This window comes from Cydia splendana, chromosome 13 (genome assembly GCF_910591565.1).
Source record: "Cydia splendana chromosome 13, ilCydSple1.2, whole genome shotgun sequence".
Taxonomy (NCBI): domain Eukaryota; kingdom Metazoa; phylum Arthropoda; class Insecta; order Lepidoptera; family Tortricidae; genus Cydia; species Cydia splendana.
This window is the reverse complement of record NC_085972.1, coordinates 10,867,105-10,884,624: the sequence shown is the minus strand read 5'-3', so window position 1 is coordinate 10,884,624 and position 17,520 is coordinate 10,867,105. Positions and strand designations below refer to the sequence as shown.

At 37.2% G+C, this 17,520-nt stretch overlaps 2 protein-coding genes across 3 annotated transcripts; one reads left to right on the top strand and one right to left on the bottom strand.

Annotated features, from left to right (window-relative positions):
* Window positions 1-175: 175 nt before the first annotated feature.
* LOC134796033 (cytochrome P450 CYP12A2-like) lies at window positions 176-14,773 on the top strand. Its single transcript, XM_063767952.1, has 9 exons — window positions 176-282; window positions 489-607; window positions 8,722-8,858; window positions 9,116-9,228; window positions 9,312-9,428; window positions 12,432-12,710; window positions 13,142-13,301; window positions 13,634-13,843; window positions 14,264-14,773. Exons 1-9 carry the CDS (start codon window positions 239-241, stop codon window positions 14,585-14,587), a joined length of 1,503 nt encoding a protein of 500 aa, XP_063624022.1. The 5' UTR covers window positions 176-238; the 3' UTR covers window positions 14,588-14,773.
* A 139-nt stretch (window positions 14,774-14,912) lies between these two features.
* Window positions 14,913-16,802, bottom strand: LOC134796044 (tRNA N(3)-methylcytidine methyltransferase Mettl2). Of its 2 annotated transcripts, none has more exons than XM_063767970.1 (4): window positions 16,626-16,802; window positions 16,228-16,380; window positions 15,439-15,879; window positions 14,913-15,232 (listed from the first exon to the last, which is right to left on the bottom strand). In XM_063767970.1, the coding sequence occupies exons 1-4, from the start codon at window positions 16,709-16,711 to the stop codon at window positions 14,920-14,922; spliced, it is 993 nt and encodes a 330-aa protein (XP_063624040.1). In that variant the 5' UTR covers window positions 16,712-16,802; the 3' UTR covers window positions 14,913-14,919. The 2 variants fall into 2 exon arrangements, with proteins under 2 accessions (XP_063624040.1, XP_063624039.1); XM_063767969.1 differs by having other exon boundaries at window positions 16,466-16,786.
* Between the last annotated feature and the right edge of the window lie 718 nt (window positions 16,803-17,520).

Genomic DNA, 17,520 nt, shown 5'->3' with positions numbered 1-17,520 from the left:
TTGATAAAAATTACAACACTTTTCGTCGTGTAGCTACGAGTAGGTATCTCATGATAATAACAGTCAAAACGGGTAATCTCGTCAAGGTCAAAGTTATTGATGCCGAATGCATCAACAATCTATTTTAATGCTACTCACGTAGTGCTTCAGACGTACATGTTGCTAAGAGTTGTGTTTTAATAACGAATAGAATTCACGGTTAAGTGTTTTAGAAGTGATTACAAGTTGAGTCTGAAAAATGAAGAAATTACGTACGTTATTGTATCTTCAAAATCAAAGCAGGTAGGAAGACAACGCACATTACTCACATTAGGTAGTAATGTCTTGTCTGTGGGTAGTACAAACAGCAACACTCCTAACTGTCCATCGGGGGACTTAATGCCTTTTGTAATAAGGTTTACGAACAGTCAGTTAGCAGTGTGGGCGATGATACGTATACATCCAAGTGTATGTATTACTAATTTAATGTTGTTTTGTTTATGTTGTAGGTATCAAAATATTCGTACTTTTTCGGTTGCTTCGGACATAATAAAACCTTTTGAAGAGATTCCGGGTATCTCTAAGGTTCCGATAATAGGTGGCCTGCATCATTTTTTACCATTCGTAGGTAAGTACCCATAGGCTAATTCTACATTTTAATAGTACATTACGATACAAGTGCGAAAAATAGGAAATTCGAAACGAGTGACGATAAATTAAGACCCTATCAACGTGCACACTAGCGCCACAGCTAAATAATCGCGATTATTTAAATTTAACGAAAGATATTGAAAAAAGGAGGCCGCTACGTACTGTATTGTGTATTTAATGGTCTAAGATCCCACGATCCCGTTTCTATGGTCGACCTTCACCAATCTGTCTGACGGATGAAACTATGAAAATATGAAAGAAAATATGTTCCTGAACATAAAAAAATAGGGTTGCCTAAAGAAATCCGGTCAAGGCTATTTTTAATAAATTAAAAAAAAAATTTTTTTTCTTCAAATTTCACCGATTTGTCTGACAAACGAAATAAGTTCCAATGGAAAGTATAGAACTTGTACAACATAAATCAACTAGGTTGCCTATCTTTTTCCGGTCACTATTATGTGGTTGCCATGTTTAAACAGGTGCGTTTTTATCGATAATTGCACTCATCTGTCTGACGCTTGAATTATACATCAAAATGTTGGTAATTTTATTGCGAATACAGTGGCAAGGGTTGCCTGCGAAAATCCGGTCACAAATAAGGGTTGCTAGGTTTTTAAGTAAAATAAGAAGGGAAGACTTTTACCGATAACTCATAAACGGCTTAACCTATCAAGTTTGTTTTAATTTTGTTTGAATGAGTTTTTTAAGCACTATTTTTATGATTTTTTTCATATTTTTTGGATCAATGGTTCAAAAGTTAGAGTGAATACCCGTATTTTGTTCTTTCTAAATTTTTATTTCCAAAACGGTTAACTTTATCAAAAAATATTGTTGCAGACCCCTATTTATTTTAAAGACCTATCCAACGACACCCCACACTGTAGGGTTAAAACGGTAAAAAAAAATCACGTACATTTTGATTATTTCAAAGCGATTATTTCCGAAAACATTCACTTAATCAAAAAATGTTATTCTAAGACCCCTATTTATTTTAAAAGACCTATCCAACGACATCCCACACCTTAGGGTCGAAACGAAAGAAAAAAAACGCCACACATTTAGTTTCTTTCGAAGCGTTTAATTCCGAAACTTTTCACTTTATCAAAAAATGTTTATAGAAAACCCCCATTTATTTTCAAAGACCTATCCAACGACACAAATAACAAAACAAAATACGGGTATTCCTCCTAACTTTTGAACCATTGATCCAAAAAATATGAAAAAAACCGGCCAAGTGCGAGTCGGACTCGCGTTCCAAGGGTTCCGTATATTACACAATTTTTAACAATCAGTGCCGGATTAAGATATTTTGATGCCCTAAGCATTTCTAGGTGCCCCCTCTCCCTAGGGTCATCAAGATTACATTGATTTTTTGGTAAATTGAGAGAAGTTCATTGCCGCATTACAGCTGAGAATGGAAATCAGTCACATCATTTTATCACGAAAATTGACAGTGCCGCAGCAGTAATGTTGCAACAGAGTACCTAATGCTGTTGCAGTCGCCACCCGAATGTCACCTTTATCATAGCGTAGAAAGTAATAGAAACGCGAGCGAAGCGAGCGCGGAAATTTTTCGATATAAAAACGCAATATGATAGACAGTTGTACATTTTTACTTTTAGTATGGAAATCAGTCACATCATTTTATCACGGAAGTTGACAGTACTGCAGCAGTAACTTTGCAACAGAGTAATGTTGCTGCAGTCGCCACCCGAATGTCACCTTTATCATACCTTATAAAGTAATTGAAAACGCGAGCGAAGCGAGCGCGAAAATTTTTCGATATAAAAACGCAATTTTAGTTTTAGTCCCAACCAGGCGCGAATCCAGGATTTCATACAGAGAAGGGATGGGACAGTTTTCTATCAGCCTAGCTTCGCATAGGGCTCGATATTTAAGGGTCTCAGCGAGGTTGTTTTCATGCATAAAATATGCAAGAAAGCAGAGAGCTTGGAATTGAATTGGCGAAGTGTGAGAAAGGCAGTAGGCCCAGCTGCGAAAGAGGAAAGCTTGGATTTGGATCCACGCCCAAGTGTAATTAAGGCAGAAGATCAACTTTGCCGTAAAGCAGAAGGCCTCGCATAAGACCTAACGCCGAACCGCAAAAGAGTGGGTTGAAATCGAATCTATGCATGTAATCACGACTCTTCTACTGCTACCGATTGTTTCCCAAAGAATTACGCGCCATTATTTTTGCAAATTAGCTTTTGGACAGCTAAAAAAATCGTGTGGTAAAAACGATGTGTCTGTCCCTAATTTTAAAATTTGTTCACCTTTTTCAACCTGGCATTTTGGTGCCCTCCCTGAACGTGGTGCCGTAAGCACGTGCTTGTTTTGCTTATTGGTTACAAAGTCTTTATGAATTCAACCATTAAAGTCGACGAGTACAAAAAACTTTGAGCTAGCTCTCAATTTAACATATTTTTTTAAACATTATTTTTAATTTGACCTTACAATTACTCGTAAGTAGGTAAGACCGTTAAATATTTAAAATGATTATCTTATCAGAAAATTATCACCAATTACTCTAAGAAAACTACTACTCTAAGTAATCCGGCACTGTTAACAATGTATTTTTTATGTGAAACGTGAGTGAAATCTCTTTTAAAAATCCGTAGGGGTCGGATCAAAAACTGTAATTAAGTCCGACTCACGCTTGACTGTACATTTCTAATAGGTTTTCCTGTCATCTATAGGTATAGACCTATTTTATGTATTTTTTTAAAAATTTAAGACTTAGTAGTTTCGGAGATAAGGGGGGGGGGAATGGTCATTTTTTGCCTATTTTCTTGAATAACTTCTAAACTGTTTATTCGAAAATTATAAAAAAAATATATTTGAGATCCTTACAATAAGGTCTTTCATTTGATATGTAACATAATATAGTTTGAAAAATTTTTTTTTTTCATTTTTTCATTTACCCCCCAAAAGTGGCCCCCATGTTTAAAATTCATTTGTTTACGTTACATGTCCGTATTTGGGTCACAAACTTACATATGTGTACCAAATTTCAACTTGATTGGTCCAGTAGTTCCGGAGAAAATCGGCTGTGACAGACGGACAGACAGACAGACGGACAGACAGACAGACAGACAGACAGACAGACGCACGAGTGATCCTATAAGGGTTCCGTTTTTTCCTTTTGAGGTACGGAACCCTAAAAAAACATAAAAATAGTGCTTAAAAAACTCATTCAAACAAAATTAAAACAAACTTGATAGGTTAAGCCATTTATGAGTTATCGGTAAAAGTCTTCCCTTCTTATTTTACTTAAAAGCCTGGCAACCCTTATTTGTGACCGGATTTTCGCAGGCAACCCTATGCCACTGTATTCGCAATAAAATTAAAAACATTTTGATGTATAATTCAAGCGTCAGACAGATGAGTGCAATTATCGATAAAAACGCACCTGTTTAAACATGACAACCACATAATAGTGACCGGAAAAAGATAGGCAACCTAGTTGATTTATGTTGTACAAGTTCTATACTTTCCATTGGAATTTATTTCGTTTGTCAGACAAATCGGAAAAATTTGAAGAAAAAAATTTTTTTTTTAAATTTATTAAAAATAGCCTTGACCGGATTTCTTTAGGCAACCCTATTTTTTTACCGCGTCAATAATAACTTACCAGGGATCACACACATAGGAAATTGTGAGGTTGTCCAATCATATATTTACCTTGGGGCGTTAATATTCAACGAAGGCGGGTGCATAGACGAAATCAAGCGGCGCATGGCGATTACTAGGTCTGCTATGGACAAAATGAAAAAGATTTGGGGTAATAGGAACATTACCAAGACCACGAAAACCAGACTCGTTTACTGCCTAATATTCCCCATTTTCCTTTATGCGTCGGAGACATGGACCCTTCGTGAAACCGAGAAGAAAAGAGTTGACGCTTTGGAGATGTGGTGCTGGAGACGGATGCTAGGAGTATCGTGGACAGAGTTTCGTACAAATGACTCCATATTAAAAGAACTCGGCATCAGACAGCGCCTATCAACCACAGTGGAGTCACGCATTCTGACTTTCTTCGGCCATGTTTCTCGTCGTGGTAATGACTCCATAGAGCGTCTCGTAGTGCAGGGAAAGGTCGAAGGCACCAGGCCACGTGGTAGATCACCAATGAGATGGACAGACCAGATCAAGGCCGCAACTAAGTGCTCGGTTTACGAATGTACCCGGAAAGCTGCAGTCCGCGACGAATGGCGCCGTATTAGCAAGATCATCACTCATCGAGATTCACAATGATGACCACGACCACTCTGGCAAGAGTGTACCGACTAAGAAGATTTTTTTATGTTCAGGAACATATTTTCTTTCATATTTTCATAGTTTTATCCGTCAGACAGATTGGTGAAGGTCCGATGTATGGGGGATCTCCTACTATAAGTACCTTTTGAATACATCAAAATAGTTTTTATGTTGCTGGATTTTAAATTTTAATAATCATGGTTATTTAGCTGTGGCGCTAGTGTGCACGTTGATGGGCTCTTAAAACACGACAGAAGAGAGCTGGTTATTTAATGTTAGTTATCAAATGCTCATTCCTTGCAGAGTTCATCCGGTTTTCATTGGGCAAACCACATATTTACCTATGACCACCCTATGACTTCTTTAGTTATCAAATGCTCATTCCTTGCAGAGTTCATCTGGTTTTCATTGGGCAAACCACATATTTACCTATGACCACCCTATGACTTCTTTAAAACTTATATGAAAGTACTTGCCTTAAAAGGTGGTACCATAGACCTATATAATAGGGACAAGACATATTGTTCTATACGTACAATTGCTTATAGAAATAGCACCCATTTTGACGGCACACACATAAATATATATCTATCTCGTTTTTACTCAGCACTGTAACCCTTAGCAAAAAAAGATGACAGTATTTCAGTACGTACATAAAGTGTTCCATGAAAATACGTAAATACCTAATGCGGCCGAAAATCCGCCATGTTTAGTCACCCAAATGTCATTGTCTGTCAGTTCAGCCGGTACTTGTCCTGTCAAAAAGTCGTGGTGAAAATTAAAATTATTAATTATCTTTCAATATTTTGCTTGTGATTGAAAATAATTGAAGCCAAATGTGAATAATTACGTCGCGAATATGCCAGTGTGTAGTGTATTAGGGTGCGGCATAAGAAAACCACCAAATCAGCCATCTTTAACCATACACAGGTACGCTATAATTTACATGAAAAATATTGGTTATTGTTAATGTTCCTGGGAAATTTAAGGATGTTTCACATTATAAATAGCAAGGTTCTTCTGTGCAGTTATAGATCATGAAGTGATTGGATTTATTTAACTATATTTTTACGCTTAAATAATGTAAACATTTCAGCTAGGGTTGTACTTTATTTATCGACTTTGATATCGATATATTATGATTGCCTATTTATATTTTCTTATTTTATTATGCTACCCCGCTTCAAACCAACTAAATTATCTTAATTTAATAATTAAATCATTTTTTATAGGTTACCAAGAAATGAACATAAAAAGAAAGACTGGCTGGAGATGGAGACCCTGACCGACTCTCGGGAGCACTCGGGTAACTCGGGTCCGTGGGGTCGTTACTCCACAAGCTGCCCTGCGGGCTTTTTTATATCATTATTATAGTTTTATAGTTATTCGACATTAAGAGACCATATACATATAGTTGTAATTTATAAAATGGTTAATGTATTGTTATTATTTTTGCTTGTATGTAAATTCAATGTTGACGTATAAAAATGCCCTTGTGGCCTATTTGCTGAATAAATGTTGAAGAAGTTGAAGAGCGGAAGTCATTCCTTATTTTTGTAATAAAAAAATGTTCTGAAGGTGTTTTGTTTTTTTTCACCCGTCGCTTAATAAGCTTGAATTTTGTATCGCTCTCACTTATAGATATGGCGCACCAAGGTCGAGGTGCAGTGCGGTAGTGTGTTACAGACTTTAGGGTTAACAATACAACGAAATTGATTGTAATAGAGAGGTAAAGTCCAAGAAAAACACGTACACTTATTCTGACATCCAAAACAGATGGCGCTGTACTGCGCCATGTGTTTTGCGGTCACTAAGTTGTCAAACGTCAACTTTTGAAAATCAGAGTTACCGCAAAAATCGCAATATGTATTGAGTAGTACAGCGTCATCTGGTTTACCTGTCAAATTTGAAGCACGAAATTGTCCTAGACTCCACACATCTTACTCAATCAAAGTATCTTTTCACATAACAATATACTAATAAAGAATTTTTATTTATTTACTTACTTGCTATTAAAACATAAACTCCACAAATAATACATACTTAGTATTTTAAATAAAATGAGCCGAACACGTTAAAAAGTTATCGATGTATCGATAAAACCTAGTAGCAGTAAAAATCTTCTGGGCAGCACTAAAACCGCCATGTTTTGTTCCCGGATGACGTCACACTGGCACGCATTTTTCGTTGACGTTTCACTTCCATAGGTTTCATATTTCAGTGGGTGGTACCAGGGGTGCGAAACTCCTGACTTCGGTCAAACTCGGCTCCGCTCGGCTCAGCATTGCTCCGAGCGATTATTAGGGTTGGCACCACTTGACTTCCTTTTGCGTGCACGACCACAGATAAGATAATCACTTGATTTTTGACAACCCTAAATAGCCGAAAGGGATAGTGCCATTAACTAGAAAGGGACAGCATGATTCGACCCTGAACCGCTGTCAAACATCGTTTTTGTAGGAAGTTTCCTTTCTGTACGGTAGTACTATTCATTATTCTGTGGTGGTACCTAATTATTGCCTGTTTGGGAATTCCTAATTGTTGGTGTACTTGGTGTTGCCAGGTTTGAACCGGAAGTTATTACTTAAATTAAAATATATTCTGTAGAGTGTAGATGCTAACAATATATAAATTGACCGTAGTTATGCAGAAAACGACCAACTCAATTTTTTTATCAATGCAGAAAGCGACCAAAGCTACTGAGTTAGGGTGTAAGTCACTTTGACAAAAATAAAAAGTTGGTCGCTTTCTGCAGAACTACGGTCATAATTATCTGTAGATTTGATCGACCGGTCGATTTGATCATCCCGGATTGGCCTTAAATCAAAAAAATCAAAAATCAAAAATTCTTTATTAGGTACATAAGACACACTTTGTTTATAATGTAAAGTGATGGAGCCACCCGGTAAGCAAAAATGCCTGTGTTGGGTGACGCCGCTCTTCCTTTAGACATAACTATTATATAACATATGCTAAGCTAATTAACTCTAGTTAACTCTAATTTACTGGCTAAAATTCTAGTTTATAGTTACTATTTACACTTAATCTAGAATTATGATACATGAATAAAATAAAAGAAAAAGAAATGTATATGTATCCCTCTCTATCTGTGTGTGTGTGTGTGTGTGTGTGTGTGTGTGTGTGTGTGTGTATGTGCGTGTGTGCTTGTCTGTTTGTGCGTTTTTTCAATCAAGATCAATGTAGTAAAGTCTCTGTCTCATCATAGGTTAAGGTCTTCAGCCAATTTGTAACTTCTCTCTTGCAGTCATAATAATGTTTCGAGTAAATTTCAAGTTGTTTGTTCAATTTATTGTAAGCATGTGAGGATTTTGGGCAGAACTGTCTGCGAGCAAATGAGGTCCTTGTTTTTACAATTTCCGCTACGACTGCTTTTTTTCTTTTGTTTTTGTGATTTGTATTATAGGGTAATATTTTATGTTTTTTTTAATGTGATATTTAGAATATATAATTTTCTGACTGTTAGCAAGTTACTAATTAAATAGAGTTGGTCAGTAGGAAACCTAATTCTTTTAAAATACATAATCTTAATTAATGCACGTTGGGCACGTTCAAGGTCAATAAAACGACTCTTTGCCGATCCACCCCAGACAGAGATACAATATACTAGGACAGATTGAACCAGGGATATATATTATATTTCATTTAATATATTACGCGAGTTTCATTGGTTGTTTTTCCCTGGTACAATGTGCCTTAGTGTCCTAAAAATCCAGACTAGTTTCCTCACTCTACTCATGACTTGGTCAAGTTGTGAATACCAGTTAAGATGTTCGTCAAGTATTAAATAACCCGAATATCATATTCTTTGTACAGGTACTATTGGTCACAAGAAAAATTTTCATGACTTAGTAAAAACACTGCATAAAAAGTATGGGACAGTTGTGAGATTGGAGGGCATCGCGCCGAGGGCCACACTTTTGGTGTTGTTCGAGCCGCAACATTTTGAACAGGTAAGGATAACAGAAGGATGGTGATACTGATAACAGTGATAGTGATAACTGAGGTAAATCAAATATGTATTTACTTAGTCAATTATACTTACTTGCAGATGCATAAAGGTTAGTAATATTTTTCTGAATAAGCAGGATGGTAGTGGGTATACGATGGGACGTAGGAGGCACATTTGAGGCTTGAATTTACGACCTTCCCCGTTTTTTGCCTATTTAAAAGGGCTAAAAGGATTTTCTTTTTTTTCGGTTTGTTTAAGGTTTACAAAGCGGAAGAATATAATCCACTGAGACCAGGGTTCGAGACCATAGAATATTACAGAGAAGTGTTGAGAAAAGAGAGATTTGGCGGTTATTTCGGCTTAATGTCAGCGTAAGTAAAGATAAATACGGAACCCTCAGAAAAAGGGGACTTATTAGGTTTTAATATTCTTACTTGTTCCGTGATGTTTCTAGGCAAGGACCTCAATGGCGAGATTTCAGAACAAAGGTGAATCCGGCTTTACTCAAGCCGAAGCTGGTGAAAATTTACGCTCCAGGGTTAGGCGAAATTGCCGAAGAAATGGTGGAAAGGTAAAAGTACTTTAAGTATAAGTATATACGCGATCCTTTTAGGTACCGTAAAACTACACAACTATAGTCCGGATTAGTTGGATTTCAAGTTTGAGATTGCCCCTCTCGTGCATGAAATGACATATAAAAGGCCTGTTAATGTTTTTAGATAAAGTAAGACATTTTAAATTAATGTAAGTATATGAATAAGAATGAAAAACATGATCATTGTAATTTTTTTTTAATGAAAATTGGACCATTGTTGTATGGTATGTGGCCAACTATAGACCAGATTATTATTCGTACTGAAAACGTGTATTATGGTACATTAGGACCATAATTGGGATATTTATTTTAACAGCGTTGATTAGATACATCAGAAAAACACATCAAGATGAGATCAGGTACTTATTAATCAAATTTTGTACCATCACAAAAGTCACAGTCATTTTCTTGTTTCCTTAAATTTAAGCAAATTCTCTTAAATTGTTTAACAAACATAAAATAAAAAATAAAAATACACAACGTACTTAATTATAATTAAATGGCACTAAAAATCAACTAGGAATTAGTAGGTATTGAGGAACATAGATTTATTTTTTTGGTTTTCCCCAAATAGAGTCAAGTTCCGGTACACGGAACAATGCCCGCTTCGTGCCTAGTTTTGTCGGGGTCTTAATTGCGGAGATAATCTTGTGCATTGGATAGAATATACAGTCCTGCTTCTCAGGCCATTTCCAAGATAGTCCACAACGTGTCAAACAGTTAACATACGCCCCATCACTATGGACTGTTTTGACTTGTCCCGGCCACTTTTCACCTTCGTATTCTACTATAACATACTCGTCTGGCTTGGGAACAAACTGCTTAAGATTTAGCGTAGCAGCTGTATTTGGAACATCAGCTGCAGGTTCATCTGCGAACTCGTTCGAGAGATCCATGGACGAGTCTGAAGCATACTGAATTTCGACGTCGTCATCGCTTTCTGATGAGGAATCAACCATTTTCTTGGTAAGTTTACGTTTTTTGTTTTTTGCTTTCGAAAGCTGTGGCGTAGTGCCCTTATTCTTATTGGGTTCTTTATCTTTTGATGTAGAAGCTTGTACTACAATGTCTTCTGCAGCAATACTTTTGCCTGCCGGGACATTGAGTTTCTTTTTTCGTCCCTTGCCGCCCGATTCAGCCACCGACGACCTTTTACTATCTAGGAATTGCATAAACGATTCTGAAACCAGTGTCGGGTCCTGTAATGGAGCATTTGGATGCCTGAAGGTAGGTAAACGTTGCAGCACTGGAATTTGGTTGGTGGGGAAAATGCCAGTCTTCCTAAAGCCAGCTTTGAGATTACTAGCCGATCTTTCCATTATATTTTCCCACAGTTTTTTTAGCATCGTAGGAAACATGTTTTTAGGAATCGTGGGTAATTTTTGTCCTTCGGGAGTTTCCTTCCAATCGTCTAAAATCTGTCGCCAACGCAGTTTAAGAGGCCTAAAGTAAGCCACATCCAAAGGCTGGGTTAAGTGAGTACTGTTTGGCGGAAGGGCCACAAAAGCGATGTTGTGTTCTTTGCAAGCCTTCAAAACTTCCATATTTATATGAGAACTTAAATTGTCCCCTATCAGCAACTTCTTACCATCTTGCCTGCGTAAAGCGGGCAGCACCAGTGAAAAAAACCAATCCTCGAAGGTATTAGTATCAAACCAACCGGACTTTGATCGATTGTACCTCGTACCAGGCGGTCCACCCTCTGTCCACGTGCTCCACAAATGGTCCGATTTGTAGTTTACGTATGGAGGCAATACCTCTCCCGCAGCATTGCCACATACCATTATACTGACAGCGGCTTTGGTTGAATTTTTTATAGCCTCTGGATACTTACATCCACGTTTCATTAGAACTTTTTTCTTGCTCGGTTCGTCAACAAGGTTGGTCTCGTCGTAATTGTAAATATGTTGAGGTAAGACACCCTGAATTTCTGTCTGTAATTGGTTAAAAAACGCGATGATCTGCTCTTCATTCACGGCGGCTCTTACTCTCTTTATGTTACTACAGAACCTTTGCGACAGTTCATTTTTGTGGCGTTTTAGAAAGATACTAGCCCAAGTTTTGCCCGGCAAATTATTTTTGAATGCGTCAACTTTACGCCCTGTTTTGTCGAGATACATTTTCACAATACATCTCATATCAAAAAGTGTTACAGGAAAACCGTAGTTACACATTTCAGTTGCATGTTGGACAAATGCCGCTTCTTCGGCATCTGAAAAAATACGCGGACGCCCCGGTTCTCGAACTTTGTTGATTCGAATAGCTTTCAACTTCAAAATTATCGAGCTTCTAGGAATTTTATATTTTTTGGCAGCTTCGCGTTGAGTTAGGATTTTATTTTTGATATCTTCAAGGCAAAGTTCCATTTGCCTTTCACTATAACACTTATATGCCCGCCCCCCAACTTTTCTTCTCATTAATTTGTCCCTTGACATCATTTCCTACAACAAAATAAGTTAGGTTTTAATTATGGTCCAAAAAAACTTTAGGACTATTGTTGAGACCCGAGGGTAAGAGAACGATAAAAAAATATTATTTTCTTAAATCAGTACATTTCTACAGCAAATGAAACTTTATTTGAATGCAAGAATCATTACCTTTCATATGAATCCAAATCTGAGTAGCAGACTTCACATTAACTTATATTTTTGAATAAAAGTTTACGGACTTCACAAAAACACGTTTCGACCGGTATTTCTTAGCGGCGACAAACTAAGTTAAATAAGAGCGCCACCTGTTAATTATGTAGTGCACTAGGCAGTACGGATATCAATGAACGGAATAATATTCAAATAATAAACTAGATGTCGCTACTAGTCGTCATCGGGTTAGGTTTGTTTGACATGTTAGCTGGACCACAGTTGGGGCCCTGCACTATAGTTGTGTAGTTTTACGGTATGTTTGTAGATCCAAAACATGAATTGCGGCTTAGTTATGGATTAAGTAGGTAATCATTCAGGTGCGATTTCTGCATTACAGGTTAACAAGGCTTAGCAAAGAGGGTGATTACCTTCAAAACAATTTCGACCTCGAAATAACAAAGTGGTCTTTGGAATCTTTGGCCCTTGTCAGCCTGGGAACAAGACTCGGCTGTCTTCAAGACAACCTCGACGAGGACCACCCTGCCAGACAATTGATAAAGTGTACCAATGATATTTTTGAGCTGTCCTTTAAGTTAGAATTCTTACCTAGTTTGTGGAAGTACATCGCGACACCAAACTTTAAAAAGCTTATGAAGACTTATGATTTGCAATGGGAGTAAGTATTTATTTAGTTTTTTTTTCACTCATTTACAGGTTTTTTTTTCTGATTTGCAGTAAACCTTCCCATACCTTATATGTACGTATCTACACAGTACACAGGCCGTTTTAGGCATAGGCCACCAATCGCAAGAGGGTTTTGGCTATAATCCCCACTTAACTATAGCCCAATATGGATTGGGGACTTCACATTAGGCGGTTTTATTTGTTCGGAGACGTACCTATGTATAGGTATGTAGGTTTTCTGAAGTTCCAAGAAACTCATAGGTATCTATGAGCCTTGGTCCGAGCCATAACTTTCGAATTGGTAGCCGCACGCCTCGCCACTCACAGCAGCACCACTCGGCTACCCCGTGCCTTTTACTCAAAACTATAAAAATGTCCTCTGTGTATTTTGGGTTGGAATCTTCATGTCTCTGTGTATTTCAGTATAAGCGCAATGTATATAGAGGAAGCTAAGAAACTCGCTAAAGAGAGAGGCAGTGATGTGCCGGAGGAAGACAAGTCTATACTCGAGAAACTGATTGCCATTGACGAAAGAGTAGCTATCCTGATGGCCAACGAAATGTTGATGGCTGGTATTGACACGGTAAGATTGCTTCTACATTAAATCTTATTGCTTAGTACCTATGTACCCTGATGGAGTCTGGATCAACAATCGAATTGGAAAATGTGAGCCGAAGCCGAATGCTATCGCCTAAAACCGGTACAATACAATCTACCACGTGATATAGCCTTACCTTAGGGATGTTACGTGTACGTTTGGGATATTTGGGGTGACCAGTGGTACAAGCTTCCCTTAATATTTTCCCTTTGAGATTTCCATGACTGCGGAAAAAGGTGTATAGATACCCTCAACCTCCCTCGCTGCTGTTCAACCTCTTTACATGCGTGATTTTTATATGTTAGTGTTTATTAAAGGTCTCGTTCACCATAACCAGCATCCTCTACCACTTGGCAAAGAATCAGCCGGCGCAGGATAAATTGCGGGAAGAGATCCGGGCTGGGGAATCGAGACGGTACCTGAGGGCTTGCATGAAGGAGTCCTTGCGGATCTGGGCCGTGGTGCCTTCGAATCTGAGGCGGACGAGCAAGGAACATGTTGTGGCTGGTTACAGGATACCTGTCGGGGTACGTACAATGACCTGCTACTGCTGAGTTTTTGCTCCATAATGGTCAATTTGACCCCTTGCGTAGGGGTTGTGGAGTTGATAGCTTCATGGCGGTGTTGCCTTCTGATCTGCGGCAACGTGTTGGTGCTGGTTGCAGGATACCTGCCAGGGTATGTAATGTAAGCACTATGATCCCGAGCATTGTACTTTTTTCCGAGCTATCGATTCAGTCTCTAAACTTTCAGGTGTGACCGTGATCCTTCGGCGTGGGTCAAACAAAAAAAGGTTTGCAGTGCTGATAAGTAACGTCCTCGAACATAGCTGGTTGCATTTTAATCTTTTGCTGTGACGCTCGCTGCTCACCTTAGTTTATCTTATCGTTACCTCTTGATACCTAACTTACATAAACAATATTTAATGACTCGTTTACCTCTTATAGATTGACGTCATCGCTCCAAACGAATACTTATCCAGCCTCGATAAATACTACCCACGAGGAAAGGAGTTCTTACCAGAAAGATGGTTAGTCGAAAAGACAGATCCTTTGTTCTACGGGAACGCTCATCCCTTGGTCAACGCGCCATTCGGAATAGGAGTTCGGTCTTGCATCGGCAGAAGAATTGCTGAGCTGGAGATTGAGGTGTTCCTTACTAAGTTATTAGTCAAGCAACAGGTTACTTGGACCGGCCCGCCAATAAAGGTTGTTACGAAAGTTATGAATTCTTTTGCGAAACCATATTACTTTAAATTTGAAAGTGTTTAATGACCTATTATTAGACGAACGCAACAATGAGTGGTAACTTAAAAGGTACCTATATTGTATTTGTGCCTAACAAATTACGTTTTGCTGGATAACAGTTAATGTAGAAAAGTATGTTGGTAGATTAAATCAATATTGTTTTATGTAATGTATAAGAAATATCTACATATACTTAAGAAACTAAATTTGTAAGTCATACTGAAAGACTATTAATGATTTCTAATCAAAAATAAATATGAATTGTAAATTTTGAATGTACTTAGTAAGCACTACAGGTATTTCAGTTACCTACATAATGGAACATGTATAAATGAAAATAAAAAATATATTTACTGCTATAAAGGCTTTCTATATTTCGCCTGTATCCACACTCTGTACATAGTCAACATCTTCCCTCTATTAACTTGCAATCTTCTGTCAATTAAATTCTGTTCTTCTGTGAAACCAGCTGATGTAAATAAATTCTTTATTTCTTCTTGTGTGAAGAAGTAGACCTTAGTTTTGTCCCCTCGGGCATAGAAGTTGTCAGATATGCAGCGGCCTTTCTTAAACCGTAGTTGGGCAAGGTCGTAGCGACCATAGTCGCGGAAAACAACTAGTCCACCTGGCTTTAGATACTTGTGTATTTGTTGAACAACTGACGCCATCCTGAAATTCAGAAAAATAAACATTATTTATAACTTTACTTATTTAAAATTGCCTTACTGATTAAAATTATTACAAAAGTAAAAATTTCATCACTTTCTTGAATAAAATTATTAAATTTCAAGATTGAAGATCTAATAATTACCAAACAAAAGTTACTATTGGAACCGAATAATAATTAAAACAAAATAAAATGTTGTCCAACTTACTTTCCAGGCTCAATTGCCGACAGAACAAAGATAAGCACAATTATATCAATGGAGTTTTCTTTGAATGGTACATTCCACTCAGTTCCAGTTGCATCCAGTACAAACACTTCACACCTCTTAGTGTCATACAGCTCATTTTCCTTCATTATGTCAATGGCGGTTGACGAAAAATCACAACCATAGATAAAAAGGTTCGGGTCCTGGCTGTATTGTAGAATAGGAAAGATAGTGTTTCCAACTCCACAACCTATTTCAAATATGTACCGTTTACCAGAGTTATTTGACTCTGGTTTGGACTCAACTTGGTTTGGGGCATCAGGTTGGATAGGTGCAGTTGTGGTTGGAGTTTCATTGTCGGGAAAAACTCTCTTCGGTGCAGATGTGTTGTCCGGTGCAAGTTCTGGAAACTCCGTGAATAGCCAATGTCTATCTTTGAAAAACCTGAAAGGTAACAGTCGAAAATTGTTCATAACAAATTCGTACACAGATTGTTAGTCTTCGTTTGTAAATCAATAAAATTACATATTGGTAGGACAAATTGTATGAGATATAAAAACAAGGATTAGTTCTAAATAAAGCATTTTCTTATTACCAGTTATACAAGACTAACTTCACATGAATAATGAATTACTAAAGAAAATCCTGACCCAGAAACGTAAGTAATATTTTTTGCTGCCTATTAGCCTGAGGAATGCCTGAATGGTAAAATTTATAGAAAACTACTTAAAAGTTTGGAAAATAAATATATATGTAGGTATCTACTAAAATGAAATATACATTTTTCATTACCTGTTTTGATGTATGCTGTAAAACGCATCCCAATGCTTATCAGCATTTTCGTCCAAATCCTTCAAAACATTGTCTGCAAACGTAACTTGTGAGTTCTGTTCCACCTTTTCTTTTGCTGCTTTCTCTTGCTCTTCGTCCCATTCAACATTATCCCTGAAATAAAGATAAATATCTATGATTATTTTATACTATAAGTACAACAAAATAACCATACCATAAGTGCAACATAGATAGATACCATGCGTTGAAAAGATAAACAAGGTCTTTTTTATTACTGTTCAAATATCTAGAGCCACCAGGAGGCTTTTTCCTGTGTCTTGTTTTCTCTAAACCTTCAATGTTGTTGGCAGAACACCTGAGTCTTTTACATAAATTGCGAAAATGGTAAAATACTGTACCACGCGTTATGTTTGAATACATCGTCAGCATTTTCTAGAACTCTGTTCCCAAATTGAGGCCTTTTATCAGTCGCAGAGTCTTCCATTTAGTGTGTATTATCAGAATAGTATAAAAATTAAAATAAATTAAATTGCGTTTAGAAGATAACCTAAAAAACTAAGCTAAGCCAGCTTGACAGTGACAACCTGACAAAACTTAAGTGACACTGACAGCTGATTAGTCAACTCGTTTAGGAATTTAAAGTCTTGGCCGCATACTTGGCGGTATTAGAACAGAACAGCCAAGTAGTGGCCTTATTTAATCACTTTATTCTATAGTCTGTCAAACAACTTTGTCAGTATAGAAGGCGCGATATTCAAATTTTCCATTAGACGACAACCCTTTGCGCCTACATTTTTTAAATTTGCTTCTTTTTTCTACTGACGGATGGCTTGACAGACTGTAACCAAATTATAATGTGCCAAAAGTACAAATACCTTCTGAAATGGGCACATTACATGAAATAAAATTTAAAACATTTTTCTTTATTTTCTATTGAATTAAAACAGCAGTTAGAATTTAAAATTGACGGAATGTTATTACTTATTGACTTGACTGACATTTTCAAAAATTTGTGTAGGTACTTTCATTCCTATAGGGTATTCAAATACCAGTAGTCAACTACTTATATTCAAATCAGTTTCTTTTTTCGAACTGTCAAAACGATTTTGCTACTATGGAGTTTATATGAAACCATAGAGGTACAATAATATAGAGATAAATAAATAAATAAATAAATAAATATTAGGGGACATCATACACAGATCAAACCTAGCCCCAAACTCATGGTATAATAATATACTCCGCCTGGTACTCTATTCCGAGATTCGCGTATGACCTAACTGACACGGGCCT